Source organism: Dryobates pubescens, chromosome 3, assembly GCF_014839835.1.
Source record: "Dryobates pubescens isolate bDryPub1 chromosome 3, bDryPub1.pri, whole genome shotgun sequence".
Lineage (NCBI taxonomy): Eukaryota > Metazoa > Chordata > Aves > Piciformes > Picidae > Dryobates > Dryobates pubescens.
The window spans coordinates 17659452-17686668 of NC_071614.1; the positions used below are offsets into that span (position 1 = coordinate 17659452).

Genomic DNA, 27217 nt, shown 5'->3' on the forward strand with positions numbered 1-27217 from the left:
GAATGCACATCAAAAAGTGCCATATCAACTCACCTAACAACTTCTTGGGAACATGCAGCTCTATACTCCCTTTTTGCCACAAAAAGATGCATGAACAATGTGTTTAAAGGCTACAAATGAAGAATGAAAAGGTAAATACTGTGCAGCTAATATTAAGTCAGCCCAAGCATTAATATAGTCACATTTATTTCCAATCTGTATGATCTGCACTCAAAATGAGTAGCTTCATCTATGTAAGTAACTGCAAAGCATGTATGGATAGCTTATGAAAAGACTTTTTATACCATGATTTGTTCTTCTGTAATATTTTTTTTGCTTTACACTCAAGCTCACTTGTTGTTTGACTTCAGCACTCACACATCATTTCACATGGGACAGTATTCACCCCAGGCTAGTACCATTTTCATTTAACCACAACAATTAACAACTAAATCATCCAAGCAAAACCAGGGTGGACTAAAAGATGTCTTTATCTTACATGCCTCCAGTTAACCAAAGATATGGACCTGCTGGAGTGGGTCCATAAGAGGGCCACAGAGATGATCAGAGGGCTGGAGCACCTCTCCCATGAAGACAGGCTGAAAGAATTGGGGCTGCTCAGCCTGGAGAAGAGGACGTGCCAGGAAGACCTTACATCTACATTTTGATATCTGAAGGGGACCTACAGGAAGGCTGGGGAGGGACTGTTCAGAAGGGCTTGCTGTGATAGGATGAAGGGCAATGGTTTGAAACTGGAGCTGGGGAGATTTAGGTTGGACATCAGGAGGAAGTTCATGACAGTGAGAGTGGTGAAATACTGGAACAGGTTGCCCAGGGATGTGGTCGAGGCCCTGTCCCTGGAGACATTCAAGATCAGAGCTGATGTGTCCCTGAGCAGCCTGATGTAGCTGGAGGTGTCCCTCCTGACAGCATGGGTGTTGGACAAGACGACCTTTGAAGGTCTCTTCCAACCCAGTGCAGTCTGTGAAAACACAAGCAAAGGAAAACCCTTGTGCTGGAATGGAGAGAGCTAATAACTCAGCTGATTTCTCTAGCATACTATTTTCAAGTGCTGAGTCAATGGAGGTCTACCTCTAGATGAAGTATTTCTGTGAAAGACATTTTAAATTGTGGTGGGTTGAAAATTCCACACCACCCCAACATTAAATTGCCAGACAAGCCTAGCTGATGGAGACATAAATGGAACAGCTTGAGGTCTTCTGAATGGTTTAGTATTCAACTAAAATGTCACAGCTAGAGCCTCCAATAAATGTCAGCAACTTTAGTGCAAGAATGATTTGAATAGGGGTTGCAGTGTATGGACCAGCACAAAGACAACAGGCTGTTGAAATGGAGAAACATCAAAAGCCATGTCTAAAACTCAGGCTTCTCTTTGTTTTGTTAAATGCAAAATAAAATAAAGGAAGGGGAAAAAAGACCACCTGGTTTATTTTTGAGATCCAAGAGGAGGCAAGATTTGGCCTGTAAGTGTTTCTGAATAGTGATGGTAACCAGGCAATGCTGTGAAGGACTTTCACCAGACCTTTAAACTACCTCATCATTTCCATGCTCCAAAAAGAAGACTTGTCAACTAGACTTTTATGAAATTATGTATTTAGAAGGTCCCCATTTTGTGAATCACATCTACATGGATTTAATCTGCAGTTACCTGACAATATCTCCTCTAGTCATAAGACAGAACAGGTTCGGAAGATAATCTGCACTCATGAAAAAGAGTTCTGCTCCCAAAGTTCTATGTCCCAATGCACTTTTCACTTCTGTTTATGAACAGTAATTCCTAACATGATCAAGCTTTATTTTTGCTGTCTTCTCCCTTTGTGTGCCCTGCGCCCCGCAGTCAGCTGCAGCTTTGCTGCCCGAGGAAGAGCTCAGAACTGACAGCATGGCATAACCCAAGAGGAGCAGCTGCAGCTGCAGAGTGAATGAATGAAGTGGCTGTGCCTGCAATATGCCTGTACACAAAGTACTGTTCAAGTGACAAAGAAAACAGATTACAAGAAAATTACATGGGGTTTTTTTCTATACTCCCTTTGGCTGTAATAATTTTGCTCCTTTTAACAGCACACAGCATTTTCAAATACAATTGCTGTATTTGTTGGGTTTTCTGCAAGCCACATCTTCAAGTCCCCCAGAACAACCCTGGAAAACTGATGAACAAACTGCCTAGAGAGAACATCAGTGCCGACAGTTCCTCCTTAGGCTGTGTGCTGCCCAACTGCTGAGTGCTCATGGTCAACATAGATTCACAGGTTGTGCTGGTTTGGAAGGGACCTACAAAGGTCATCTTGTCCAACACCCCTGCAGTCAGCAGGGGCACCTCCAACTGCATCAGGGACACATCAACTCTGATGTTGAATGCCTCCAGGGACAGGGCCTCAACCACATCCCTGGGCAACCTGTTCCAGTATTTCACCACTCTCATAGTAAAGAACCTCCTCCTGATGTCCAACCTAAATCTCCCCTGCTCCACTTTCAAACCATGGCTCCTCATCCTATCACTACAAGCCCTTTTAAACAGTCCCTCCCCAGTCTTTCTGTAGGTGCCCTTCAGATATTAAAGTATAGTTCTAAGATCTCCCTGGACACTTCTCCAGGCTATACATCCCCAAGTCTCTCAGCCCGTCTTCATAGCAGAGGTGCTCCAGCCCTCTGATCATCTCTGTGGCCCTCCTTTAGACCCGCTCCAGCAGGTCCATGAAGCTGGTTAACTGGAGGCATGTGTTGGGGGTCCCATAGCTGGACACCAGCTCTCACCTGAGCAGAGCAGAGTGGCAGAATCACCTCTCTTGACCTGCTGGCCATGCTGCTTTTGATGCAGCCCAGGATGCTGTTGGCATTCTGGATTGCAAGTGCCCACTGCTGGCTCATGTCCAGCTTCTCATCCACCAGCAGCCCTAAGTCCTTTTCTGCAGGGCTGCTCTCCATCTCATCACCCCTCAGTCTGTATTGATATCAAGAATTGCCCTGTACTACATGCAGGACCTTGCACTTTGACTTATTGAACGTTATGAATATCTTTCATCTTTTCTCAGTCACAGGACCTAGATCCAAGCTGGACTGAATGAAAACCAGCATTTGAATCCTGAACTCCTAGGTGCCTATTTTTTGTTCCTAACTCCTATAATTCTTAAACTTGACTAAGAAGTATGAAAATTGCCACCACACAAAGCAGAGTGCAGCAATCTCCACACCAGCATCACATTTACCCCAGAATCAAGATGCTAATGTCAGCATACTTTTCATAACAGAGCCTTAAATGAAAACTCAACTGAAGTCACACAGTTTACTTACAGTGCATGTATTGTTGATGTAGTTTTCATCTAAGAATGATTCCCATTCAGACTGATCAGTGATGTTCCAATTTGGATAATCCAGAAAGGCAGCATGAGCTATCAGCTCATCCTTTTCATTGCAGAGTGTCAAGGCAAGATTTGCTTTTTCTCTAGAAAACAATTTAAGTTTTCAGAAGTTCAAGAAGCTACACAAATTAAAGTGGCTGACTCCTATTCCTGTTAGGATAGGAAAAATAACCATGTTCAAACACACTCCCAGGACTGAGCCTCAATAAAAGTTCATTACCCACATCTTGACATTAATGGCTCAATTCCTGATATTTATGCAGTATATTCTGACATTATAACAATCAACCTGAGTTGTCAAACTCTCAATTATTTTAAGTTGGATGTGCAAGACTTAAATGCTCCCTCTTCTGTGCATGTTACCTCATACAGCTATGTTTTCCCCAAAACAGCTGGTATCCAAGACATTTACCACTAAGTCAGGTGGAAAAACCTAAATGACCCACCAGCATTCCACACAGTCTGTCTCTGCTGTTCACCACTGCACAAAAAGATGAAGCACAGAAGGGTCATTGCTACCTCCAGCAATGAAAGTGTGGTAACAGAGAAGTTCTGCAACCACCCACTTCCACCAAGGGCATTGTCACAGCAGCAGCTAGGGGACAGATGTCAAACTACAAGAATATTAGGTAACTCAGGGGCATGAAAAGAGGCATGTTAAAAGAACTTTTATGGCATGTCTGCCCAAGGGAGGACAGAGAGATAAAAACCCAACTCCTTTAATTAAGAGGAAACTGGAAAAGAATGAAAAGATTTAGACATACACAGAAAACCAAAATGGAATGGTCACAACCACACAGTGATTGCAAATCCAAGTCCCTGCCTCTCAACTGCTATCATCCTTGAACAGGCTAAAAGATTCTTTTAGAGGGAGCAGACAGCAGACATTGGAATCTGATGGTTTCAGCAGGTATTATTCAAAACCATTTTTTCTGAACTTTTATGAGGAGGAAGACAGTCCAGAGTCAAACCTTGTTCACCATGCTGGCAGCCACAACCCAAGTCTGCACAAAGTCATGAATGTGTAGAGATAAGAGAAGTGGTGCAGAAAACAGTGGATTTTATTTCTCTTTTTGTGAACAGCATAAAAAGTCATTCTGCCACACCATCCAAAGGCTCATAATGTCTTCTGGCATTTTAAATGTAACATAATTTCTTGAGGTTTCCTACAAGACAGGCAATGTAATGCCTCTAAAATAAATGTTACTTACAAAAGGTACACAACATCAATCCTCCCAAAAATGACTTCTGTAAAATAGCTGAAGAGGTTGATAATATCTGAAACATCACGAGATTCTGTTCTTCTGGCACTGAAGACTTCTGCATTTCCTCCTGAAGAGGTTATTGGAGTCATCTTACAGACTGCAGCAAGAAAGAGAGAAAACATTGCTGCAATCCATCGTTCAGCATGGTTACTTGAAATGGGTTTTTACAAAAGCTATGAAATGGTTCAGCTCAGATGGATTTTAGAATAGAATAGAATAGAACAGAACAGAACAGAATAGACCAGGTTGGAAAAGACCTTTGAGATCATCGAGTCCAACCTATCACCCAACATAATCTAAGCAACTAAACCATGGCACCAAGTGCCTCATCCAGGCTTTTCTTAAACACCTCCAGTGATGGTGACCCCATCACCTCCCTGGGCAGCACATTCCAATGGCCAATCTCTCTTTCTGTGAAGAACTTCTTCCTAACATCTAGCCCAAGCCTCCCCTGGCACAGCTTGAGACTGTGTCCTCTTGTTCTGGTGCTGGTTGCCTGGGAGAAGAGACCAAGCCCCACCTGGCTACAACCTCCCTTCAGGGAGTTGTAGAGAGCAAGAAGGTCTCTGAGCTGCCTCTTCTTCAGGCAAAGCAACCCCAGGTCCCTCAGCCTCTCCTCAGAGGGCTGTGCTCCAACTCCCTCACGAACTTTGTTGCTCTGGACACGTTCCAGCCACTCAACATCTTTCCTAAACTGAGGGGGCCAGAACTGGACACAGGACTCAAGGTGTGTGCTAACCAGTGCTGAGTACAGGGGCACAATGGCCTCCCTGCTCCTGCTGGCCACATTATTCCTGATACAGACCAGAATGGAATTGGCCTTCTTGGGCACACTGCTGGCTCATGTTCAGCCCACTATCAACCAGTACCTCCAGGTCCCTTTCTGCCTGGCGGTTCTCCAGCCACTCTGACCCCAGCCTGTAGCACTGCATGGGGTTGTTGTGGCCAATGTGTAGAACCCGGCACTTAGATGTGTTTAATCTCATGCCCTTCGACTCTGCCCATCTGTCCAGCCTGGCAAGGTCCCTCTGCAGAGCTCTCCTACCCTGTAACAGATCAACATCTGCCCTCAGCTTGGTGTCATCTGAAAATTTACTGATTAAATTTAGTGTCCCTGCACAAATACTTACTGCCTGCATACACATACAGCATGCAAACCGTGTCCATGGGCAAAAGCAGCAGGCAGTCATCCCTACTGTATGCATTCGACATGCTGCACAGCAAACATGTTTTTATAAGGCTACAAATTGCTTTTGCATCTCTTCATTTATAGGCATTTGCAGAACTATCTAGCAGAACAGTGGCCATCATTAATAACTTCAAACTTAATCGCCTTAAGTCTGCAGGGGTGGGAGGATCACCTGCAGACAATCAGGAGAAGAACATCCTGGTAATTTTAAACAGCAATTTCAAGTGAGTTCAGTGTATTTTGTTCAAAACAGCTCCTCCAATTTCTTTAAGTCAACAGTGAGGCTTACATTTCAGAAGGAATTGTAATTCTCTAGAGGTTTCCTGCCTGGAGGAAAAATGGGTTTTGTGGCTCCACACACAGGGAATTAGCCAGGTCCAAGTGATTTATTGACATGTCTTGTAATTTTAGAACATAGAGGGGCAACAGGCATTGAGACCATTTGTAACTAACAATTAACAGCTCATTTATCTTTCAGCTGTCCTGCTGCTCAGGATTGCAGCCTGTTGTGATACAATCAAGAATTAGCCATGTAAAACCTAAACTGACCAAACACAACAGCTTTCTGCAATTCCCTGAATGTATTTGTACAAAGTAGGGCACTGCTAACTCAGATTCTAAATAACCAACACACCTGGACAAGCAGAATGCTTTCACCAAACTACCAAACACATCAGCTCCAAACCCAGTTATTAGGCCCCACGGATCCCAACTAAAATGGGACAACAAAGGAAATCCTGTACTTTGTGTCCTTTAAACACAGAGAAAGTCATGTGCACAGGTACATCTTTCACACAAAATCAGGACATTGGTATAGGTGACAGCATAGGTACAGAATCACCAAATTGTTTTGGTTGGAAAAGACTTCTGAGATCATCAAGTCCAACCAGCAGCCTAACACCACCATGGCCGTTAAACCACATCCTGAAGTGCCATGGCCACACATTTCTTGAACACCTCCAGGGATGATGACTCCACCACCTCCCCGAGCAGCCTGTTCCAATGTCTGACCACTCTTGCAGCAAAGAAATTTTTTCCCCCAATATCCAACCTAAACCTCCCCTGATACAATTTCAGACCCTTTCCACTTGTCCTATCACCTGATCCTAGGGAGAAGAGACCAACCCCCACCTCACTCCAACCTCCTTTCAGAGAGTTGCAGAGAGCAATGAGGTCTCCCCTCAGCCTCCTCTTCTCCAGGCTAAACCACCTCAGTTCACTCAGCAATTCCTGATAACACTTGTTCAATTGTCAGCAGATCCCTGATGGCTTGGAGAGATGGCAGCCGGCACCTACACACTCCATGCCCAAGCAGACCCACAAAGAATGGCTCATCTCAGCAGCAGGGGTGCAGCAGGTTGGCCCTTCCCCAAAACATATAGCAGAAGGAGACCAGACCCATGTTTTAAGGCTCAGGTGGCCCAAAGGAAGGCTTGTATCCAGTTCTGGGCCCCTCAATTTAAGAAGGACATTGAGACACTTCAATGTGTCCAGAGAAGGGCAATGAGGCTGAGGAGAGGCCTTGAGCACAGCCCTGTGAGGAGAGGCTGAGGGAGCTGGGACTGTTTAGCCTGGAGAAGAGGAGGCTCAGGGGAGACCTTCTTGCTCTCTCCAGCTCCCTGAAAGGAGGTTGTAGCCAGGTGGGGGTTGGTCTCTTCTCCCAGGCAAGCAGCACCAGAACAAGAGGACACAGTCTCAAGCTGTGCCAGGGGAAGTTTAGGCTTGAGGTGAGGGGAAAGTTCTTCACAGAAAGAGGAATTGGCCATTGGAATGTGCTGCCCAGGGAGGTGGTGGAGTCACCATCCCTGGAGGTGTTCAAAAAAGAACTGGATGTGGCACTTGAAGCCATGGTTTAGTTAGTCATGAGGTGTTGGGTGACAGGTTGGACTTGATGATCTCTGAGGTCTTTTCCAACCTTATTGATTCTATGGTTCTAAGGACCAGGCAGAGCTCTTCCCTGAGAGAAGAAGTATCGCAGGCGGTAAGGGCAGGACAGGATTTTACCGCCCCCTCCGCCCACGTCTGGGCCTCGCGTCGTTAGCTAGACCCTGCCACACCGCAAGACGCGCGCGAATCACTCCCACGGCCGTCAGTCCTCCGTCCCCGGGCACCCACCCCTGGCTCCCCGCCCTCATCCCACAGGCTATCGGCGAAGCCCGCCCAGTGGCTCTCTCCCGCACCGTCGAGCCCTTGGGGAGCGCCGGTCCTCTGGCTGCGCCGGGCACTCACCGTCCCGCCGCGGTGGCGGGTCCCGTTCCCGGCACTACCGGAGCGGCCTGGCTCGGAACCGTCAATCCGTTCAGCCCGACTCAGCTGCCTGCCGGCGTCGGGACGCGCCGCCGTTACCGCGGCAACGACGCTCGCCGGTGCTGCGTGAGGTCGGGGGTGACGGGGCAGGGCCAGCGCGGAGAGGCGGCAAGATGGCGTCTACGGCGGCCGGGAAGCAGCGGATCCCCAAAGTGGCGAAGGTGCGCGGGAAGAGGCGGCCGATCCGAGGCACAGGCTGGGGAGGGCGGTCGGGGAGGCCGGGTGAAGCGTCCGGTAGCCTTCACGGTCGCGCAGCGATGCTGAAACGCGGTGCGAGAGGCGGCCGGCCGCGGCTCTGTGCCTCTCCGCACTCCTCCGCTGGTGCCACCGCCCGTCCCGCGGCCTCGGGCGGCTGTGCTTCCCCTCGTGTCCCGGGCAGCAACTGCCTAGGCTTGGGCTGATGCTGGCTGTAAGGTCCCCGTCGATCTCGGAGAGGGAAGTGGGGGAGGACTCCGGGCCCGTCTGTGGTAAATCGCGAACATAATAAGGCAGCCAGCACCATAACAAGAGGGCACAGTCTCAAGCTGTGCCAGGGGAGGTTCAGGCTGGATGTTAAGGAAGAAATTCTCCCCAGAAAGAGAGATTTGCCATTGGAATGTGCTCCCCAGGGAGGTGGTGGAGTCCCCATCACTGGAGGTGTTTAAGAAGAGCCTGGTGCCATGGTTTAGTTGATCAGATGGTGTTGAGTGATGTGTTGGACTCGATGATCTCGAAGGTCTTTTCCATCCTGGACTATTCTATTCTATTCTATTCTATTCTATTCTATTCTATTCTATTCTATTCTATTCTATTCTATTCTATATCTGTCACGGGGGGAACCTTTCAGGTTTGCATTAAAAGGAGAAAGCGTGAATCAAGCCACTTTTCTTTTACAGGTGAAGAATAAAGCGCCTGCAGAAGTTCAGATAACAGCAGAACAGCTTCTAAGAGAAGCAAAAGAGAGAGAACTTGAACTTCTTCCACCACCACCACAACAGAAGATCACAGATGTTGAAGAGTTAAATGACTACAAGCTCCGGAAAAGGAAGGTAAAGGAAGAACCTCGAACCTTGATGCTGATACAAAGCACTACCGTTTTACTACATTGTAAATGTAAACAAGATCTGGCTTGTATTACTTGTGTGTGGTTTCTGCTTGAACAGCAATTCTTAATGTTCTCACAGAAATGGTTACTTCTGTGCAAAACCCTGTAAATTTAAAAGGCTAGGTTGTTTAACATAAAATTTGGTAGCACACAGCAGCTCACACGTGTTCAAAACATTGCAAGGGTTAATACATGGTTTACACACAGCTTCTTTACCACTAACATCTGGCCAGTCAGCAAGACAGGACTGCAGCAAACTTTGAAGGGAGGTTGTAGCCTGGTGGGGGTTGGTCTCTTCTCCCAGGCAACCAGCACCAGAACAAGAGGACACAGTCTCAAGCTGCACCAGGGGAGGTTTAGGCTGGGTGTTAGGAAGAAGTTCTTCACAGAAAGAGAGATTGGCCATTGCAATGTGCTGCCCAGGGGGGTGGTGGAGTCCCCATCACTGGAGGTGTTTAGGAAGAGACTGGATGGGGTGCTTGGTGCCATGGTTTAGTTGATTAGATAGTGTTGGGTGATAGGTTGGACTCGATGATCTCAAAGGTCTCTTACAACCTGGTTTATTCTATTCTATTCCAGTCTATTCTATGCTAATGCAATGCTGGGTTTCCATCTCAACAGTTTAGAAAAACAATGTTTGCAAATTGTATTTATTTTGTGTGTAATTATGGTACTTCTTCAGCACCCTTTGGAACACAGCTTTCTACACCAGTCAGGGTTAGCTTTGATGAGTGGCTTGAAGTGTGAGCTGTATGAGAGATGAGGTATATTCTTTTTTTGCTAATGCATTTAAAAGGATTGTTTTGCTTGTGCAAACTTATTTATGGTTTTGTTCAGCTTTTTTGCTTTGACAGTTGCTGTCTTGGATCAGCAAAGCAAGCACCTTTCTAACAGGGAGCTCCAAATGTTTTCAGCACTCAGCAATTGTTTCAGACACGGCAGCTAAAGTTAGGGCTGTCATTCACAGATTGCATCGAGTTGGAAGGGATCCTCAAAGGTCATCTTGTCCAACCCCCTTGCAGTCAGCAGGAACATCTCCAGCTAGATCAGGTTGCCCAGGGCCACATCAAGCCTGATCTTGAATGTCTTCAGGGATGGGGCCTCAACTGCATCCATGGGCAGCCACTCTCATTGTAAAGAACTTCCTCCTGATGTCTAATTTCCTGATGCATATAGGCCTGGGTTCCATTGTAGCACAACCATCATCCCTGTACTCAGCCTTGAGGGTGCATTTTCCTCCTTGCTGTTGTGGCTAGGACTCCTGATGAAGGCTGCACTGTGCTGGCTGCTGGTTTACCTCGCTGAGACAAACACAGAGCAGATGGAGTCAGATAATCAACAGCACAGCCCTGGAAAGACAATGGTTCATGTTACTTATGTTCATCTCTCAGGATCATCAGTAAGAAGCCACCACATTAACTGTGTTAACCATGACCTGTGTTAAGGAGGAACTTCTTTGCAGTGAAAGTGGTAAAATACTGGAACTGGTTGCCCAGGCATATGGTCACAGCCCCATCCCTGGATGCATTCAAGACTAGTCTTGGTGTGGTCCTGGACAGCTTGATGCATTTGGAGGTGTCTCTGCTGACTGCAGGGAGGTTGAACAAGATGAGTCTTCCAAACCAATGCAGTCTGTGAATCTGTGTAAACCATTTTCAACCATTTGTTAAATACTAGTAGTACTGATCTTGTCAATAGGAGGGACCTTGGCAGGCTGGAGAGGTGGGCCCATGAGGTTCAACAAGACCAAATGCAAGGTCCTGCATTTGGGTCAGGGCAATCCCAGGCTCTTATATAGGCTGGGCAATGACTGCCTTGAGAGCAGCCCTGAAGAAAAGGACCTGGGGGTGCTGGTGGTTGAGAAGCTCAACATGAGCCAGCAGTGTGCACTTGCAGCCCAGAAAGCCAGCCAGAGCCTGGGCTGCATCAAGAGAATCATAGCTAGCAGATTGAGGAAGGTGATTCTTCTCCTCTACTCTGCTCTGGTGAGACCCCACCTGGAGTACTGTGTCCAGTTCTGGAGCCTCTGTTACAGGGGGGATCTGGAGGTGCTGGAAGGTGTCCAAAGAAGGGCCATGAGGATGATCAGAGGGCTGGAGCACCTCTCCTATGAGGACAGACTAATGGCTATTCAGTCTGGAGAAGAGAAGGTTCTGAGGGGACCTAATTGTGGCCTTCCAGTATCTGAAGGGGGCTACAAGAAAGCCGGGGAGGGACTTTTGAGGGTGTCAGGGAGTGATAGGACTGGGGGGAATGGAAAAAAAAATAGAAATGTGTAGATTCAGATTGGATATTAGGAAGAAGTTCTTCACTATGAGGGTGGTGAGACACTGGAACAGGTTGCCCAGGGAGGTGGTGGAAGCCTCATCCCTGGAGGTTTTGAAAGCCAGGCTGGATGTGGCTGTGAGCAGCCTGCTGTAGTGTGAGGTGTCCCTGCCCATGGCAGGGTGGTTGGAACTGGCTGATCCTTGAGGTCCCTTCCAACCCTAACGATTCTATGATTCTATAAGACTGAAAATGCCCTCACCATTGCCACTAAGCAGTGAAATTTGTCTAGCACCTTTGAAGCCAGCATATTAAATCCAGAGAATAAGGCATCTTGCTTTAAAGAGAAAGCAAAGATGTTGTGGAGTCTCTGTCTCTGGAGACTTTCAAAACCCATCTGGATGCATTCCTGTGTGGCCTGCTCTAGGAGAGCCTTAGCAGGTGGATTAGACTAGATGATCTCTAGAGGTGCCTTCCAACTCCCAACACTCTGTGATTGTTCCATCAGTATTTCAGGTATCAGGTTGCAGGAACTGGAGTTCAGTCCTGTTCTGTTTGGTCCTGATCCACACTTCAAGCTTCTCTGTTACATGACTTTTAGCAAGTGTTGTATCGAGTATGATTTGTTACTCCATCTGCATGGGTGTAAGACATTTAGAGTTCATTCCCACCATAATATCCCACAAGCCACTGATGAGAAGATTGTTCTGCACGGAAGGATATGTCACTCACAGAAATCATTTTCTCCTCAGACTTTTGAAGATAACATAAGGAAAAACAGGACTGTTATCAGCAACTGGATAAAGTACGCGCAATGGGAGGAGAGCCTGAAAGAGATACAGAGGTAATCTGTGATCCAAACCTGTTGTGGCACACACTGACAAACACCATGAAAGTCTTGGAGGCAAGTAACACACCCAACCTGTCTTTGCTTTCCAGGGCCCGATCCATTTACGAGCGTGCTTTAGATGTGGACTACAGAAACGTCACCCTCTGGCTGAAATATGCCGAGATGGAGATGAAGAACCGCCAGGTTAATCATGCCCGCAACATCTGGGACAGAGCCATTACCACCCTCCCCAGGGTGAACCAGTTCTGGTATGTTTGCAGGGCATGGAGCATTGCTTCTACCCCCCAAAGATGACAGAGTGCTTCTCCATTTTGGTGTCACATGAAAGTGCTTTCTTTGCTGTTTCTCCAAGTCTTCAGGCTTAAGTGTTGGAAAGGTTTTGTGCTTAGGCTCTGGCCAGCCTGATCTAGTGTGAGGTGTCCCTGCCCATGGCAGGGGGGTTGGAACTACATGATCCTTGTGGTCCCTTCCAATCCAGACTGATACTATGATTCTATGATTATTTTGGGGCCAATCCCAGGCACAGAGAGAGACTGGGTGCAGAGTGTGTTGAGGGAAGCCCTGAAGAAAGAGACTTGGGGTCACCAAGGGCTCACCATGAGCCAGCCATGCACTCATGCAGTCCAGAAGGCAGCTGCATGCTGGGCTGCATCAAGATGAGTGTGTCCAGCAGGGCAGGAGAGGGGATTCTGCCCCTTTACTCTGCTCTGCTGAGACCCCACCGCAAATACTGCATCCAGTTGTGGTGTCCCTGTTATAAGAAGGACATAGAACTGTTAAAGTCCACAAGGACTGGAGCACCTCTGCTATGAGGATAGGCTGAGGGAGCTGGGGTTGTTCAGCCTGGAGAAGAGAAGACTCCTGGGTGACCTTATAGCTGCCTTCCAATACCTGAAGGGAACCTACAGGAGGGCTGGGGAGGAGCTGTTCATAATGGTGTCTAGGAACAGGACAAGGGGGAGCGGTTTGAAGCTGAGGGAGAGTAGGTTTAGACTGGATCTGAGGAGGAAGTTCTTCAGTACGAGGCTGCCAAGACTGGAATAGGTTGCCCAGAGTGGGTGGAGTTTTTCAAGGGCATGTTGGATGAGGCCTTGGGCAACTAAGTCTAGTTGAGAGGTGTCCCTGCCCTATCCCTGCCCATGGCAGGGAGGTTGAAGTGGATAATCTCTTAAGTTCTCTTCCAACCTAGGCCATGCTATAATTCTATGATACTTTCCAAGTGGTAAGAGTACTGGGAGAGGAGGATGTTTGTGTCATGCTGCTTGTCACAACAGTATCTAGAGGCATTTCTAGGGTGGAGGTGGGGAATAGGTGAAAAAAAAATCTGTAATGCTCTTACTAAGCACTCAAAAAATCTTTGTAATTTCTGTGTTTACTAAGTGACTGTAAAAGCTTGCTTTTGTTTTCTAAGGTATAAGTACACTTACATGGAAGAAATGTTGGGGAACGTTGCTGGGTCACGTCAGGTGTTTGAACGTTGGATGGAGTGGCAACCAGAGGAGCAAGCTTGGCATTCCTACATTAACTTTGAGCTGAGATACAAGGAGGTGGACAGGGCACGTACCATTTATGAGAGATATATCCTTTTTAGTGCTTTACAACACCTGCCCAAGTTCAGGCCTGCATTCTTCATTTCTTTCTTAGCTATTCCATTTCCAGCCACATCCCCATGACTCCTTTTCACTGTGGTGTGTTGAGAGTCAGCTACCATGCAAAGAGCCAGCAGTAGGTGTTGAAAGCATGTTTGAGGTGTGCCTCCAAATTCAGTTAAGTGGCTGTTCATCCTACCACAACAGTGTATAACAGCACTCATGCTTTCTGCTTTTCCCACCATCATCATGTTCCAAGTTTCTCCTCTTTAAACTTCTCCCTGACCCTTGCCCAGTTTTTGTCCTGTTTGAAGTTCTCAGTAAGGCACAAAGCCTTGGCATGCTTGAAGCCAGTTTGTGTCTTCTTCCTAGTTGCATTTCTCTCATATGCCATCCTTGGGAGTTGTTTCATGTAGTTCATGACCACATAGTCGCTGAGGAGAGTGCAGTTTGAAAGATCCAACTCAGCTGCCACTGTTTCTTTAACATGCTGCACTTGTCATTGTTCATCCTGATGTGAAGAACTGGATCAAGTATGCCCGCTTTGAGGAGAAGCACAGCTATTTTGCTCATGCCAGGAAAGTGTATGAGAGGGCAGTGGAATTCTTTGGAGAAGAGCACATGGATGAGCATTTGTATGTGGCTTTTGCAAAGTTTGAGGAGAACCAGAAAGAAGTAAGTCCTCCTTGATAATACATCAGGGTAATGCCCCCCTCCAACTCAGGCCCATTTAGCATTCAGTGCACCTTAAGAGATAGCTATTGTGGGCAGAGTTCAGGAGACAAGTATTTGCCTAGATTCTATTTGCCTTTTGGCAACATCAAGGAAATATGTTTCAAAGAAAGCTGGGCACCAGATCTGCCAAGCCTGTCAGATCACTGTCAGATCAAATCCATATGCTCAGATCTGTATGTTTCTAAGAGGTTGTAGGCCTGCATGATGAAAACCTGATTCAGCCACCGTCCTCCTAGATCATTTCTCTAAAAGGCTTGGGCCATCAAAAGAATTGAAAAACATTCTCTGAACCCCAAACTATGACCTCTTAAAAGTATTTAAAACATCCCAAGCCTGTAAATATGTAAGAAAGAGAGTGTGGTTTGGCATTTTGAAGATTGCTTGGGGTTTTGGGGTTTTTTTATTCCAAAGTTTATTCTTCAGGGACATCTGTTAGTCTTGTCATAAACCAAATAATCTACATGGATGTATTCTATGATTCTGTATTCTATTAAATATTGCCAAAAGCTCACTGAGAAATGAGGGAGGACAGAAGCTACTTTGTAAATATAACTCAAGTGATATTTGATCTATTTGCAGTTTGAAAGAGTAAGGGTGATCTACAAGTATGCCTTGGATAGGATTCCCAAACAGGATGCTCAAAATCTCTTCAAGAACTACACCATCTTTGAGAAGAAGTTTGGAGACAGAAGGGGAATTGAGGACATCATTGTCAGCAAGAGGAGATTCCAGTATGAAGAGGAAGTGAAGGTAGGTATCACATATCCCGTGGGCTTACCATACATCCAGCCGGTGCTGGTACACAAGTGTCTCACACGAAGGCTGATTAGTTCCTTGTTAGCTTTGATGCTCAGTCCAAGCAAATGGAAATTCTGTGGGGGCAGAATTTCATCCACAGGGCAGAACATCACACCTACATTCACTGCTTTTGTTTCTGTGTTCTAATGTGGAGCCAAAGTGTGCTTGAACTCGGAGCAGTTTAAGCTTGTATCTCATTTCATTTCTATTACGCAGTAACCCTTACAGGACACCCCCTGTGTCCATACCTTTATGAGGAAGCTAGTGTGACACACATTCACAGATTGCATTGGGTTGGAAGGGACCCTCAAATACCACTTATCCAACCCCCCTGCAGTCAGCAGGGACACCTCCAGTACATCTGGCTGCCCAGGGACACCTGGAGTCTGATCTTGAATATCTTTAGGGACAGGGCCTCAACTTCACCTGTCTACTATCCACTGAATACTGCATGTTTCATCATTTCCTCACTCCTTCTCATAGTTCAGTTTGTTTACCTTAAAGAATGTTTGTAGGTAAAACAATACTAAAGAAACAAAAGCACATTAGCTTCAACCAAAAGCTCTAACTTAAGGATATGTAAGGCTGAGAGTTTTCATTAATATTCCAACGATCTGTCTTAAAGGAGAGATTCTGAATTAAAATTGTACAAGGTCTGTTATTTGTAGTTACTGAAGTTTCCCCTGTTTCCATGCTTCCCACCTTTCTGGAAGGCCAATCCCCATAACTATGATGCCTGGTTTGACTACCTGAGGTTAGTTGAAAGTGATGCAGACGCCGAGACTGTCCGAGAAGTGTATGAAAGAGCCATTGCCAATGTGCCCCCAATTCAGGAGAAGAGGCACTGGAAAAGATACATCTACCTTTGGATCAACTATGCATTGTATGAAGAGCTGGAGGCAAAGGCAAGTAGTAAGAACTCAGCTTTTTTTCTTTTTCCTCCCTTCCCAAATGGTTTCTGAACGAAACAGTGTCTTATTTTTGTAGTTAGCTACAAGATTTGCTGTTTGTATGGGATTTCCTGCCCATTGTTTTTCCCCTCTCATGCAGATTGCCCAGGGAGGCTGTGGATGCTCCCTCCCTGGAGGTGTTGAAGTCCAAGCTGGATGAGGCCTTGAGCAACCTGGTCTAGTGGAAGGTGTACCTGCCCGTGGCAGGGGGGTTGGAACACAAGCCCTATGAGGAGGGGCTGAGGGAGCTGGGGTTGCTTAGCCTGGAGAAGAGGAGGCTCAGGGGTGACCTTATTGCTCTCTACAACTACCTGAAGGGAGGTTGTAGACAGGCAGAGGTTGGTCTCTTCTCCCAGGCAGCCAGCAACAGAACAAGAGGACACAGTCTCAGGCTGTGCCAGGGGAGGTTTAGGCTGGATGTTAGGAAGAAGTTCTATACAGAGAGAGTGATTTGCCATTGGAATGTGCTGCCCAGGGAGGTGGTGGAGTCACCATCATTGGAGGTGTTCAGGAGGAGACTTGATGGGGTGCTTGGTGCCATGGTTTAGTTGTTTAGGTGGTGTTGGATTGGTTGATGGGTTGGACGTGATGATGTTGAAGGTCTCTTCCAACCTGGTCTGGTCTATTCTATTCTATTCTAACATGATCTTTTAAGGTCCTTTCCAGCCCAAACCATTCTACAAATCTATGCATAGGGGGAAAAAACATATTTCAGTTTTGCCCCAGTTCATCCAGAAATATGCTGGTAATAAAAGTAGAAGTAGGTCTTCCTGGCCCCATCTTAATGACCTGTTCCAGGCTGTTACCTGAACTTGTGAAATAGTTCTGTTAAATATGAATCTATTTGGAAAGTTATGTGAAGCAGCTGTAGTGTTCTTTTAAGGCTGTGCAAGTTTTTCTTCTCCAACATTACAGCAGCTCTTTAGTTCATGCAATTGTAGAGTACTAAAGACATTCAGAGTCTGTTAAAGAAAGGACTTTTTCTCCCAAATGGGGACAGTCCTGGCTTTATTGTGCAGTTCTTTGTGTTGATCTTTGATTTTAAAGAGATGACTTTTTAATGGTCAGAAGTTGCCATCTGAACTGAACACAGGAAGTAGATGAATGTGCTTAACTAAACATGATTCTAAACAGCTTGACTTAAAAATACTGTTCTGCCATTAAAATAGAGTGCGGCTTTAGCAGTGAATGAAGCATTTACTTTTGTTCTTGCAGGATCCAGAGCGAACCAGGCAGGTGTATCAGGCATGTGTGGAGCTCATTCCCCACAAGAAGGTATGGATCCTTCAGCACTTCCTATTGAGTCTTGGATTAAAAGTCCCCGGATAAGATCTTTTAGTTTTCCTTCCCTTCCCAGCCTGTGGTGTGTGCTGTTAGCACATTCATGAAGACTGCTCAGGGATTTGTGTCCTTTCCAGTTCCTTGTACCATCCATCTTCCACCATTGATTATTCTGTTTCTTTAAGCTAAGGTGTTAGTTAGAATGTACATCAGTGGGAAATAGCAGGTCATGAACTTAGATCAGAGTGGCTCACTCAAGATGCAATGCAAGGCTTGTGTTTTCAAGTTACTAAGTATTTTCTGAGAAGATTAAATAACACATAGTCAGGGACTAGCCCAGTAGTATTAAGCAGGAGGGAAAAGCACTTATATATTCCTTACTAATGTTCATCCTCAGCCTAATTGCTTCTGCTCTGCAGAATACTTGTTGCCCTGTTTTAGATGGGGTCCACCTTTTGTAACCACTGCCATAATTGTCTGCCTGTCCCCAGCTGAGGGATGTGCATTTGACAAACCATCTCTCAGGTGTGTGTTTCCCATCTAAAAGGCTGGGCTTTGGGGTTTTGTTTTGCCAGTGAGGTTTAATTAAAATATTTACATAGGCTAACCTTTAAGACAATGAATCAGCATTGCCTTGGAATGTCAAGTACTTCCATTTCTAGTTTGTCATTAATCATGTCATCTGAGTATCAACTGTGTAGAGTAGGATTCATATCTGTAATTAGGATTGATTAGCTGTTAATTGATTGAGGGATGGCTGATATTCTAACAAACAATTGACTAGTTAACAAGCTATTTTCTTTCTTTAAGAAGACTTCAGTCCTGGCCCTTTGTCCTTTCATCCATGGTGGAGTATATATTTTCTTCTAGAGAGGTTCCATTGGGTTATGAACTCATGGCATTCCACAGAATCACACAGAATGGTAGGGGCTGGAAGAGCCCTCTGAAGATCAAGTCCAACCCTGCTGCCAGGGCAGATCCCATAGGAAGACATCCAGTTGTTTTTAGTTGCTGTGGTAATGATAGCTTGTGTAAACAGAGTAATTGGTATATTCTTTCAAGCACCACAAACTGTATTATTCAGTAAACCCCCTGCCTAAGCTCCACATTGTTCTTTTTCCTTCTAGTTTACCTTTGCCAAGATCTGGCTGCTGTATGCCCAGTTTGAAATACGCCAGAAAAATCTCCCACTTGCCAGGAGAGCTTTGGTAAGCTTTGGTTAATTCCATAATTGACTTTGCTAGCTAATAGTAACGAGGGAATGGCATTAAAATATCTTAAATTGTCCTTTATGAATGGCTGGTTTAATCCACTTAAAGCATCCAAGGAGTCTGCAGGGACCAGTATTTACTGTCATGTATGATTTAAAAAGAAGCAGAGCTTGATAATGATGAATTAGCCAGGGGCAGAAAGGAATTGCAGCTTTTGTGTTTCTGCTGACAGAACACACCTCTGAATGCAGGAGGACCCAAATCAGCTTAGTGCACTGGGGAATTTTTGTCTGCTGCTGATTTCTTTAAGAGATACTTAGTCTAACAATAGCATTTTTAAGAAACACTTTCAAGAAATGGGAGGTTTTAACTCTCAGAAATTGGGACCTGCTGAATAGAGGGTTTGAATCCCAGCTACCAGGCTGCTGATAGAAGCAATCACAGGGACTTTGGGCAGGCTCAAGAGCTTCCGTGCAAATTCCCTCTGTGAATGTCAGCATGTCAGAGAACAATGGAGTACATTTGGGCAGCAAAGCCTTTTGAAATGAAAAACTGTCTTCCCCTTCAGTTCAGGCACTCTGAATAAGCTCAGTGATAGCATTAGGAATCTGGGGAGAAGGCTGATGGTAACAGTCGAGGTGGCTTGCTTTAAAGAGGAAACTGATGGGGTCTCCAACAAGCCCCCAGCACAGCATTGGTCAAAGCATAAATGTGAGTTGCCTGTAGATGACACTGGACCAAATCTCTCCCCAGTGTGCTAGTAAAGCTTTGTCTCTTGAGCTGGACTTTGCCTGCAACCAGATAAAAGTGGAGTGGAGAAATTAAGTCCCCTGTGAGTCTGTTGTTGTCTCCCAGCAGGAGAAGACAGCCATCTGTCTGCTGCTGCTGTTCTAGCCTGGCTGAACAATGCCATGGTCCCCAGTCAGCACCCTGCTTCTGGCTGCCCCTTTTTGAGGGGTAAATGTACTGGTAGATTCTGGATAAGGCTGTTTAGCCTCAACTAGAAATACTAAGTTTCCTCAGTTTCTTTATAGTCTTCTCTTCTGGTTTTGGTTTGTTTTGTTTTCCATGCCTCCCCCTTTTTCTTATGTGGGAAAGCAGATTGGACTGCTGCAGCCACGATACCTGTCTGGGCTAGCCCCAGATTGAGCAAGCTGTTCTTTTGCAATGAATTGACTTTGAAGCACCTCCTTGATAAGAAGGCTTGCTGCTAACCTGAGGAGAGCATCCCACACTGTCCCCTGCAGCTCCTGGTGCTGAAGCTCTCCTCAGTGTGCGGGCAGCGCCATGCTCTGCCTTACTTTCACTGGCTGCAGATGGCGTGTGAATTCTTTGTTTTCCCTGAACCTGAGAGATGCTGGGACTTGAAGATCAGCTGGAGCCTAGGCTGCTTGAGAAAACAGGGGCAGGTGGGGAAGAACTGAGTGTGTTTTGAAATAGAAAAGGGCTATTTTGAAATAGGAATAGAGCTGGGGGGCCACAGTGGTGACCAAAGTGATAATCCCAAGGGGTGGTTCCCTCCAGTTTAAGTAAGTGCCAAGATAATCCATATGCAGGAAAGATCTGCAGGAGAACTGTAGTAAGGGAATTTGATCTCAAATTACTTAATACTCATTAGCTTGAGGGAACAGAGCCTGCAGTGCTTCATTAAGAATAGCTGCCTACAGAAGTGGCTCAGAGTGAAGCTCACTGCGTGCTTGTCTCAGATATGCTTCTGCTTAACTCTTACTTGGAAAGATTCCCAAATTTAGAATCAGAAACCAGTGTGGCTCAGGACAGACAGTTTTGTTCAGATGCTGAAGCATATAAAAAGGAAATACTTTTACAGAACATTATTCTCCATCTAGCTCTTACCATAAGGCAGCAGGCAGTGAGCGTGGACAGTTCTCTGTGCAGTGATGAATAGCAGTGGTGGTCCAGGAGACAGCTGCTCTTGATAGAATTTGTTTTATGAGATACTTGAGAACTGCTTTTCTAGAAGACTGGTGCAGACTGGTACTGTGCTTTCTGCAAGCTTTGATGCAAGATGAAGTATTCATTTGATGAGCCAGGGTGAGTTTCGGCTTGTACTTCACGGGGAATCCAGGTTATATAGAAGCTGACAGATTCACAGATTGCATTGGGTTGGAAGGGACCCTCAAAGGTCATCTTGTCCAACTGCCTTGCAGTCAGCAGGGACACTTCCAACTGCATAAGGCTGCCCAGGGACACATCAAGTCTGATCTCCAAGGTCTCCAGGGACAGGGCCTCAAACACATCCCTGGGCAACCTATTTCAGTATTTTACCACTCTGATAGGAAAGAGTAAAGGGTAAGGAGTTAGAAGGCTTTCTGCCTTCAGAGATTTTGTTCATGTTGATGGGTGCATGTTTTGCAAACAGTGGCTGGGCTTCCTACTGTCCTGAAAGCTGCTTCAAAAATGGATTTTAGTTCTGTGGTGGGTTGAAATATCCCCTCCAACACTAACTTTACCAGACCAGCTCAGTTGGAAGCAAATGAAAGCTGTATTTACAGGCAAAAATTACAATCTACAATGGAATGCACTGGATATGTACAAAACATACAGGATTTACAATATTTGCAGATACTTACAATTAACAAACAACATGAAAACCCCTCTGGTCAAGAAGACCAGGGAAACTCTCTCTGGTCCCCCAGCCCCTGTCCAGAAAGAGAAAAAGGACCAGAGAAAAGTAGCTGTTAACCAAACCAATGCAGCCAAGGTCAAGCAGAAGCAGATTAGCATCCCTCCAGAGCAATGAAGTGAGAAGAGATGAGAAGCCCCCAGATTGTTTTGGTAAAACCAGAGGTAGAGATCTCTCCAATGCAATAGGTTAGAACTGCCTTTATTTCCCTTGTCATGCACAACAGTGATTTATTGACATTTTTTCTACTTTTCTGCTCAAGATCTGTGAAAAATTTTAAAGGCATATTGAGACACTTAGTTAGGACACACCTTGAGTACTGTGTCCAGTTCTGGGCCCCTCAGTTTAAGAAGGATATTGAGACACTTGAACATGTTCAGAGAAGGGCAACGAGGCTGGGGAGAGGTCTTGAGCACAGCCCTGTGAGGAGAGGCTGAGGGAGCTGGGGTTGCTTAGCCTGGAGACGAGGAGGCTCAGGGGAGACCTTCTTGCTCTCTACAACTATCTGAAGGGAGGTTGTAGCCAGGTGGGGGTTGGTCTCTTCTCCCAGGCAAGCAGCACCAGAACAAGAGGACACAGTCTCAAGCTGCACCAGGGGAAGTTTAGGCTGGAGGTGAGGAGAAAGTTCTTCCCAGAAAGAGAGATTGGCCATTGAAATGTGCTGCCCAGGGAGGTGGTGGAGTCACCATCACTGGAGGTGTTCAAAAAGGGATTGGATATGGCACTTTGTGCCATGGTTTAGTTAGTCATGAGGTGATAGGTTGGACTTGATGATCTCTGAGGTCTTTTCCAACCTTATTGATTCTATGATTCTAAGTTCAAATACTGGTGGAGCAAAACAGGTACTCAGGGGCACTCGGTGCCATGGTTTAGTAGTCATGAGGTGTTGGGTGACAGGTTGGGCCAGATGATCTCTGAGGTCTTTTCCAACCTTATTGATTCTATGACTGATTCCATGAAATCAAGTGGGATTTTTCTTTCTTTCCTTGCAAGACTTTTAAGTGGCTTTGTTTGTTTGTTTGTTTGTCTGCTTGTTTTGGGGGTTGTTGTTTCCACTTCGTGTGCGTGTGCTTAACAGGGGACGTCCATCGGAAAATGCCCAAAAAACAAACTGTTCAAAGGCTACATCGAGCTGGAGCTGCAGCTGCGAGAGTTTGATCGCTGCCGAAAGCTGTACGAGAAGTTCCTGGAGTTCGCTCCGGAGAACTGCACCTCCTGGATCAAATTTGCTGAGCTGGAGACCATCCTGGGTGACATCGACAGAGCCCGCGCCATCTACGAGCTGGCCATCGGCCAGCCCCGCCTAGACATGCCAGAGGTAAGGGGGTGGCTGAACTTTGCAGCTGGCACAACTTGAAGGTATTTATTGCACAGCCTGGCTAATTAAAATGTAAATAATCCAGCAGCTCGAGCAGAACTGCTTACAGTGGGGGCTTAGCCCGTGTCTCATTAATTTAGCATCTGTTTCTTGGCAGGATACACAGGACTATAAAAGCCGTGATAAAACAGAGAGGGAGGAACATGCTCACAGGAGCAGGCTAAATGGATTATCTGCACAAGATTTTATATTGCTCAGTCTTAATCCTAGCTTATGGTCAATAAATACTCTGATCTCTCAACCTTTTTTTTTTTCTTCTTTCACAGCAATTTCACATTTCTCTGTGAGAAGGCTGAGGGGGGGAACCTTCTCAATGCTTATAAATACTTGAATGCTGGGTGTCGGGGGGGGCTTTCTTTTGTCAGTGGCACCCAGTTGACAGGGCAAGAGGTGATGAGCACAAACTTGAACATAGGAAGTTCTATCTGAATGTGAGGAGGAGCTTCTCGAGGGTATTAGAGCACTGGAACAGTCTGCCCAGAGCTAGTTGAGTCTCTACTTCTGGAGTCACACTTCTGGAGAGAGCTAGGGTTGCTTAGCCTGGAGAAGAGGAGGCTCAGGGGAGACCTTCTTGCTGTCTACAGCTACCTGAAGGGAGGTTGTAGGCAGGTGGGGGTTGGTCTCTTCTCCCAGGCACCCAGCACCAGAACAAGAGGACACAGTCTCAAGCTGTGCCAGGGGAGGTTCAGGCTGGATGTTAGGAAGAAATTCTCCACAGAAAGATTGGCCATTGGAATGTGCTGCCCAGGGAGGTGATGGAGTCACCATCACTGGAAGTGTTTAGGAAGAGACTGGATGAGGCACTTGGTGCCATGGTTTAGTTGATTACATGGTGCTGGGTGATTGGTTGGACTTGATCATCTCGAAGGTCTTTTCCAACCTGGTCTGTTCTGTTCTGTTCTATTCTATTCTATTCTATTCTGTACCATACCTGGACATCATCCAATGCAACCTGCTCTAGGGTGAACCTGCTTTAGCATAGGGGTTGGACTAGATGATCTCCAAAGGTCCCTTCCAACTCCCCTGACACTGAGTGAGAGTGAGTGATTCTCCTCCACTTTTTATTTTCATTCTCCTGCTGTGCTGTGAGTGTAAGGAGAGACTTCTTCTTTTTGCAGGTTCTTTGGAAGTCCTACATTGACTTTGAAATTGAGCAAGAGGAGTATGAGAAAACAAGAAACCTGTACCGCAGATTGCTGCAGAGGACACAGCACGTCAAGGTCTGTAGTGGGTTACCCACTGAGTGGTCCTACAAGGAGGCAAATGGAAAGGACAAGGGGTGATGGAGAGAGCTCACTCCTGGAGAGATACATGACAAATTCTGCCTAGCTCAGGGCATAGCATCATGGCTTAAAAGTGTGTAAGGGAAGTGGGCTATGAGAGAAGGGCTGCCTTCTGGCTAGTAGTTCTATGCTCCATGGTTTCCAGGCCAGTCCCTGAGCCCTGGTGAGGCTGCAGCTAGAATATTGTGCCCAGTTCTGGGCACTTCAGTTCAAGAAGGACCTCAGGGAACTGCTTGAAAGAGCCCAGCACAGAGTCACAAGGATGATTGAGTGGAACATCTCCCTGCTGAGGAAAGGCTGAGGGAGCTGGGGCTCTTTAGCTTGGAGAAGCCTGAGGGGTGACCTCATTAATGTTTATAAAGATGTGAGGGGCAGTGTTGGGAGAAGAGAGTCAGGTTCTGCTCAGTGATGTCCAAGGATAGAACAAGGGGCAACAGGTGCAAGCTGGAGCAGAGGAGGTTCTATGTGAACAGAGGGAGAAACTTTCACTGTGAGGGTGATAGAGCCCTGGAACAGGCTGCCCAGAGAGGTTGTGGAGTCTCCTCTAGTGACATTCAGAACCCACCTGGATGCATTCCTGTGTGACCTGCTGTAGGTGATCCTGCTGTAGAGTAGGGGGATGGACTGGATGATCTTTCGAGGTCCCTTCCAACCCCGAACATTCTGTGATTGCCATTGGAATCCAGAAGAAAATGTTTCACCATGAGAACAAGTTTGGAATCGTTTCCCAAGGGAAGCAGTGGATTCACCTGCATTGGACAGTTGAGGACTCAGCTTGCCAGGGTGCTGGGCCAGCTCATTTCAACTACACTATCACCTAGAAAGGTTGGACCACATGATCCTGGGGGTCCTTTCTGACCTGGCCTTCTGTAACACAGAACTGGTCTGGAATCCTGTGGATGGAAACCTCTGACTGCTTGGGTATCTGGCTTTTTCCAGTCATCAGAGAACCTAAGTTTTATCCTGTGCCATGAAGAGGGGAAAGACATTTCTAAATCACACATGACAGCAGCCATATATTACATGGCTCAAGGCTTTGCAGAGGGTTCCCAAGCAGCTGAGTGGCTTTGGAATTTTAGTTGCAAAAATGTTGCAAGGAAAAAGTAGTTATGATTTATTTTGAAATTCCCCCCCACCAGTGTGGCTTGCTGCTGTTGTTTGACTAAATGCTGGTGGATTTGTCATGACCCAAAGCAACTGCAAGAAATTGGTCAGCATGGCTTACATAAATGTTCTGCTTGACCAAAGGATAGCAAACCTCACCTGTGTGAAATGAACATAGCTTCATAGAATGGGTTGGGTTGGAAGGGATCTTAAAGATCATCCAGTTCCAACCCCCCTGCCATGGGCCAGGGACACCTTCCACTAGCCCAGGTTGCTCAAGGCCTCATCCAGCCTGGCTTTGAACACCTCCAGTGAGGGGACATCCACGACCTCCCTGGGCAGCCTGTTCCAATGCCTCACCAGCAGCATGAACCCCTGCTTATGAGAAAGTACTTCAGACTGGCATGGACATTTGCTTTTTTGGCTGCTTTGGGTGTTTTTTAAACTGTGACTTAAGTATCAAATGTCAGAGTGGAGGTTTGAGCCTGCCTTTGGTTTGCTTTCACCACAGGTATGGATCAGCTTTGCACAGTTTGAGCTGTCTGCAGGAAGGGAGGAGAGTTTGTCAAGGTGCCGGCAGATTTACGAAGAGGCCAACAAGGCAATGCGAAACTGCGAGGAGAAGGAGGAGAGGGTGATGCTTCTGGAATCCTGGAGAAGCTTTGAAGAGGAGTTTGGAACTGAGACCACTAAAGAGAGAATAGATAAACTTATGCCTGAAAAGATAAAGAAGAGGAGGAAACTGCAGGCTGAAGATGGGGTAAGAGTTATGCAAGTAGTCACTTGGAATCCTTGGTGGCTATATGCTGGGGTCTGGCACTTGGAACAAACTGGACTGTGGTGGGTGCTGGGGCTCCAGTTTGACTGGAACAAACTGGACCGTGGTGGGTGCTGGGACTCCAGTTTGACTGGAACAAACTGGACTGTGGTGGGTGCTGGGACTCCAGTTTGACTGGAACAAACTGGACTGTGGTGGGTGCTGGGGCTCCAGTTTGACTGGAACAAACTGGACTGTGGTGGGTGCTGGGACTCCAGTTTGACTGGTACAAACTGGACTGTGGTGGGTGCTGGGACTCCAGTTTGACTGCAGTAACTGGAGAAAAGCATGGGCCACCAACAAGAGCTCCTTGCTCTTCAGGGTGAAACACCCCTGCCAAATGCTCAACCTGCCTTTGCTTTGAACTCCTCCCACAGACAAACCAAAACAGCTTTGGGTAGTCCTGTGCAGGCAGCGTGTTTCTTCCCTTTATTTGAGAAACTGTAGCCAGGCTGTTGATCAGCTCTGCCTGTTCGCTGGGCACAGCAGGGGTTCTGCCTTGCACCCATTCAGCCCCTTGGTTTCAGCTCCTGCAGGTGGTGTAACAACCATCAATTTGAATTCTGTCTCCCTGGTACTCTTACTAGAAGCATCTTCTGAGAGCTGACACAGACATGCAAATTAACTTGCTTTGTGGTGTTGTTTTTTTCCATAGTCTGATGCTGGCTGGGAGGAATACTATGATTATATTTTCCCAGAAGACACTGCCAATCAGCCTAACCTCAAACTGCTGGCCATGGCTAAACTCTGGAAGAAACAGCAGCAGGAGAGCGAAGCTGCTGAGGTGGATCCAGACAAAGACATTGATGAAAGCCAGTCTTAACCCATTGCCTTTCCCTGCCCCTTGGGTACTGTACAGTATTTTCATTGGTGACAAATAAATGCATTTGAAGAGTTTTACTATTGCTGACTGGAGACATGTTTTGTTTGGGGGAAAAAAAAAGAAACCAGGGAGCTGATTCCCTTTGGTTTTCTGCTGACTGCCAGCAATTTAAAGGAAGGGGAGGTGCAGTCTGCAGCTATGACCAGAAGGCTGAGATCTGGAAGAACTGGGCAGCAGGGCTTTTTTAGCACAAGACCCCCAGGTCTTTATCACATGTCAAGACAG

General features: G+C 46.4%; 2 protein-coding genes across 2 annotated transcripts in view; one reads left to right on the plus strand and one right to left on the minus strand.

Moving 5' to 3' along the window:
- Positions 1–4746, minus strand: part of CFAP61 (cilia and flagella associated protein 61) — a 126547-nt gene extending 121801 nt beyond the window's left edge. Inside the window, exons 1-3 of the mRNA XM_054179709.1 lie at positions 4571–4746; positions 3292–3442; positions 34–110 (exon numbers count right to left, since the gene is read on the minus strand). Coding sequence (XP_054035684.1) covers positions 34–110; positions 3292–3442; positions 4571–4746 — 404 coding nt within the window. The remainder of the gene's footprint in view (positions 1–33; positions 111–3291; positions 3443–4570) is intronic.
- A 3463-nt stretch (positions 4747–8209) lies between these two features.
- Positions 8210–26996, plus strand: CRNKL1 (crooked neck pre-mRNA splicing factor 1). Its single transcript, XM_054179714.1, has 14 exons — positions 8210–8281; positions 8996–9148; positions 12222–12313; positions 12409–12567; positions 13731–13897; positions 14405–14583; positions 15223–15393; positions 16155–16346; positions 17607–17666; positions 18800–18880; positions 22606–22845; positions 24024–24125; positions 25804–26052; positions 26765–26996. Exons 1-14 carry the CDS (start codon positions 8234–8236, stop codon positions 26930–26932), a joined length of 2061 nt encoding a protein of 686 aa, XP_054035689.1. The 5' UTR covers positions 8210–8233; the 3' UTR covers positions 26933–26996.
- Positions 26997–27217: the final 221 nt, after the last annotated feature.

Bases quoted from the DNA above. Each gene is read 5' to 3' on its own strand.
- CRNKL1 (XM_054179714.1), top strand. From the start codon at position 8,234: ATGGCGTCTACGGCGGCCGGGAAGCAGCGGATCCCCAAAGTGGCGAAG. The intron at 9,149-12,221 runs GTAAAGGAAGAA...TTTTCTCCTCAG, and splicing joins ACAAGCTCCGGAAAAGGAAG to ACTTTTGAAGATAACATAAG. The intron at 13,898-14,404 runs ATATCCTTTTTA...AACATGCTGCAC, and splicing joins ACGTACCATTTATGAGAGAT to TTGTCATTGTTCATCCTGAT.